This window comes from Galeopterus variegatus, unplaced genomic scaffold (genome assembly GCF_000696425.1).
Source record: "Galeopterus variegatus unplaced genomic scaffold, G_variegatus-3.0.2 Scaffold615, whole genome shotgun sequence".
NCBI classification, from domain to species: domain Eukaryota; kingdom Metazoa; phylum Chordata; class Mammalia; order Dermoptera; family Cynocephalidae; genus Galeopterus; species Galeopterus variegatus.
In genome coordinates, this window is record NW_007726726.1 from 230,671 (window position 1) to 235,370 (window position 4,700).

At 61.4% G+C, this 4,700-nt stretch overlaps 1 protein-coding gene across 1 annotated transcript; it reads right to left on the minus strand.

Annotated features, from left to right (window-relative positions):
* Window positions 1–3,376: 3,376 nt before the first annotated feature.
* On the minus strand, window positions 3,377–4,459 carry SSTR5 (somatostatin receptor 5). The gene has a single exon (XM_008570574.1). It carries the CDS (start codon window positions 4,457–4,459, stop codon window positions 3,377–3,379), a length of 1,083 nt encoding a protein of 360 aa, XP_008568796.1.
* Window positions 4,460–4,700: the final 241 nt, after the last annotated feature.

The following is a 4,700-nucleotide window of genomic DNA, read 5'->3' on the forward strand; positions in this document are numbered from 1 at the left end:
GGCACACAGTAAGTGCACACCATTGTTGTCCGAGGAGCACACATGTGTCCTGTGTCCAGGGGTCTGCCAGGTCAGGGGCTTGGGCAGTAAGAGGGTGGGCAGGCCCAGCTGTTGGGGTCATCATCTGGAGCTTACTGTCCGCCCCCCGCCGGGTCTGTGTGGTGGGAATCATCAGGGAGGGTCCGGAAGAGGAGGCTGTGCACTGCCCAGGTTTGGTCTGGGGAGAGGGTGCACCTGGCAAGGGCAGGGCCAAGAGCAAGGTGTGGCGGTGACCAGACAGCGGGAGCGTGGCCGGGGCATGAGGCTGGACGAGGTAGGGAGCAGGGTGCCCAAGGTGTGGGGGCCAGGTGAGTGGTGACCACCATGAGGGGAGGGAGGGCAAGCTCCCTCAGCCCTGGGTAGCTTGTGGCCCCCACCCCCCAGGGCGCCCCTTGTTACAAGTGCATGGTCCCCTTAGGGCCTCTCCCAGCACTGAGTCTGGTGGTCACACCCCCTCCACAGGGAGTGGGGAGGTGGCTGCCTGCGAGGCCCAGGGGGCAGTGGACCTGGGTGAGGGGGAGGAGATGGGGAGGGAGAGGAGGTGCGTGGAACAGAGGGAGAGCCCTCACCTCCTTCTGATTCCATGACCAGGGCCACAGCCCATCATAGGCAGAGGTAGACACCCCCTGGACTGTCCTGAGGGTGCTGGAGGGTGGTCTAGAAGATCTTAGGAAGACAGAGGTGTACGCCAAGAAGCATGTTCCAGCCATTCTAAGCCACAACTGGGCCAGTCTCACCTTCTCTGTAAGAGAGTATGGCCCACCTCCCCATGGACATCTAGCACACATGCACACACACAAGCAGATGTGAGCACACTCAGGCACGTGCACTCACAAGCGCCTGTGCACACATGGGCGCACACTCACACCCACTCATGCACATTCATGTATAGAAGCACGAACACACATGCACATGGGCACATGCACAGGCACAGTGTACACGCGTACACTTATGTACACATGTACACTTGCGTGCATGCACACACAGGCACACACACATGCTCTCACATGTGCACACACAGGCACACACCCATGCTCTCACATGTGCACACACAGGCACACACCCATGCTCTCACATGTGCACACACAGGCACGCACACACACAGGCATGCACACGAGTGCACACATGCTTACTCACACTCCGCGGGCACGGGAGCCCATCAGACTGCTGGCGCCTGCACTTCGCACATGGCTTAGTCCTGGGGACAGAGCTCACAATGTCAAATCAATTGGGAGAAATTGATCCGGTCAGAGATTTCCGAACCATCTGCTCACTCCCCAAAGTCATTCCGAGCCAATGCACTTTGCATCCAAACCCCAGGGGAGGCCAGAAAATGTGGTGGGAGTGGAAGGCTGAATGGGCCTCAGTTTCTCCCAGGGCACCCTGGGCTCACACCTCCTTGCGACGCTGGTCCCCTGGGTGGGGTGGGGTGGGTTTTGTCACCAGCTTCCAGAGACCCACATGGAGGACCCCCTCACCCATCCCAGAACTGTCCCCAAGCCCAGGAAGCCAGTTGACAGCAGCTCACTCAGGTGGGCAGTTGTGAGGGCCACCCCAGCCTGGGACTCCTGGACAACTTCCATCTTTTTTTTTTTTAACCCCGTTTACAGTTTCCACTTGTCATGTAACTGCCCAGCTCCCCGCTTCTGGCCAGGTGTCTGGCCGCCCCACGCTGGCTTTGTCTGGGCTCAGCTTGGGCTGGGGCTGGGGGCTGGGGTGGCCACACACCCACAGAACCGTCCCACTCTGGGGCCTTAGAGGGTCCATGTGCTCTGGTTTGTGCCTGCTTCACTTGGCTCCAGGGACAATATTTGCTTTAGGAAAAAATCAAACATTTATTCTCTAATTTATTCAGGGGAGCATGTTTTCAAACATGAGTGCCCTTGCTATTGCAAGGCTCGAGTTTGTCTGAGGGTCACGCCTGAGACTGGCAATGCTGACCAGCCCATCCCCTGCCCGGCCTGCCCAGCACTGCTCAACCTGCCCCCTGCACCCTCCTGGGGGCACGGGGGTCCTGCTCAGGGCAGACGGAGGAAGCGCATTGGGGGTGGCCTCAGGCAGGGCTGTCCAGAGCAAAGGGGTCCGTGGGCTGAGTGAGACCCCCGCGCTCTTGTCCTTCTTCCAGCCTCAGAGAGGCTGAGGTGCCCTGGGGACCCCAGCAAAGATCGGTTGGTGCACAGGTTCTCTGGGACCACATTCTGGGCCTGGGGCAGAAGGGAAAGCTGGCGTTTCAAGAGCTGGGAGGTGGGAGAGTTCTGGGCTGGGGGGGTGCAGAATTCCTCGGGGCCCTGGCATTTCCTGGTGTCTGCAGACGCCCATGCAGCCACTGCCTGCCCAGCCACTTGCTATTTGCTTTGTGCTGCGAGGCAGCTCTCCCCACTGCCGTTTGGATTTTTTACCTCTCCTTTTCCCATTCCTGCTCACTCTCCTGGACCCAGTGCCCCTGCCCAAAAGCAAAAGAGAGGGATGCAGGTCCCCTCCTCCCCACTAGCCTCTGCATCTCAGTGACGCCCCCTGCACTGCCCCCTGGACAGAACCAATCACACATGCATGGCCACCTGTGTCCCGTAGGAAGCCTGGAGGGCCAATTCCCCACCCCCAGTCTCAGCCCTTCGCCATCTCTCCCCACCTGCTCCTGCTATGGGGCCCCTGGCTGGGCCAGTGCCCACAGCCCCCACTCTGGGACAGCGGCTGTGGCCAGTGGAGACGCAGTATCGGGGGATGGGCAGCAGGCATGGATGGGGGCAGTGAGGACAGCATCTCCTCTGGAATCCCGGTGGACCCTGGAAGCCCTGGGGCCCACACAGCTTTGCACCTGCCACTTCCACAGTCAACACGACTACATGCCGGTGAGGAGCTGGTGCGGCCACCAGCCCCTGGGGTGCTTGGGGAGCGAACGCCAGGCATCTTTAATTTCAGAGTAGCACTTGGACTCTGACCCAGCGACATGGAGCTGACAGGCCAGGGACACATGTGCCTGAGGGGGCCAGGCAGCCCAGCATGGCCTCGGGGATGGGGGAGTCACCAGCGCACACCAATGGACAGGAAGACAGTCTCCCCTCAGCCAGCCATCTGGAAAAATTGCTCCCCTGGCTTGGAAGGCTGACACGAACTGGTGGCAGGGCTGGAAAGTGGAGGTGCCCGTGGCATCCCCCAGTTCCCAGGGATCCCCAATGTGCACAGAGAACAGGCTGTTGGGAGTGGCGGTTGGTCCCTGCAGGATGCCAGCTGCCCTGTGTCCACCCTGGCCTGGCCCCAGACAGCTCTGTCCTCATGACATGGGCTAGGAGTGTCCAGACTTGCAGGCTGCGGGCAGGGGGGTACCTCTGCACACCCCTCACAGCCTGCTGGTCTGCATGAGCCCGTTGGCCTCGGAGCTGCGAATGGGCACCGTGGCCTCCTGCAGCCGCCTGCTCTTGTCCAGCTTCGGCTCGGTGGTGTCCGCATCCTCAGCACCGGCGCCTTTGCGGAGGCACAGAACTTTCCGGAAGCTCTGGCGGAAGTTGTCAGAGAGGAAGCCGTAGAGGACAGGGTTGGCGCAGCTGTTGGCGTAGGACAGGATGACGACAAAGAAGTAGAGGCCGGCAGAGGCAGGCTCCTCAGGCAGCGTGAAAGCCAGATTGACGATGTTGACAATGAAGAAGGGCAGCCAGCAGCCCACGAACACCAGCACCACCACCACCACCATGCGCGTGGCCTTGCGCTCTGAGCGCCGCCGCCGTGAGGAGCCCACGCGCACGCCCGACGCCCTCACCTTCACCACGATGAGCAGGTAGCAGAGGCAGATGACCAGCAGCGGCCCGAAGAAGCCCAGCACGGACGTGTAGCTGATGAAGACGGCCCCCCACAGCCCCACAGGCTCCGGCCAGCTGAGGTTGCAGGTGTCCCAGCCCTCCTGCACGTCAGCAAAGACCAGCAGTGGCAGCGACATCAGCAGCGAGAAGGCCCAGACCGCGGCGCTGGCCAGCTTGGCCACCCGTGGGCGGCGCCACTGAGCGGAGCGGAGGGGGTGGACCACGGCCAGGTAGCGGTCGACACTCATGACAGTCAGGCAGAAGATGCTGGTGAACTGGTTGATGCCGTCCAGCGTCATGACCAGGCGGCACAGGAAGACGCCGAAGGGCCAGTAGGAGATGGCGTTCTGTGTGGCTAGGAAGGGCAGCCCCAGCAGGAGGAGGACGTCAGCCACGGCCAGGTTGAGGATGTAGATGTTGGTGACTGTCTTCATCTTGGCATGGCGCAGCACCACGTAGATGACCAGCGCGTTGCCACCCAGCCCCACGGCACACACCAGCAGGTACAGCACGGGCACCAGCACAGCCCGTGCACCTGCTGAGGGCGCTGGCCCCACCAGCGTCCCGTTGTCACTGTCTTCGGAGGCGTTCCAGCTTGGTGTGGGGGCCAGGAGCAGTGGCTCCATGGCAGCATCCATCTGTAAGAGAAGGAGAAGACGTAGAAGGGTGAGGTCAGGCGGGCACGTCCAGGCATTCCTTTCTCCTGCGCCAGCCCCAGCCCTGCCTGCCAGGAGGCTCGGGATTGCACGGTGGCGGGTAAACACAGTTAGTCGTGTTCAGCTCAGCCAGGAATCACATTAAGCAAATTGTTTGGAAAACAAGCCCAGAGAGAAAGGAGCCATGGAACAGCTGCGGTGGAGCAGCAGG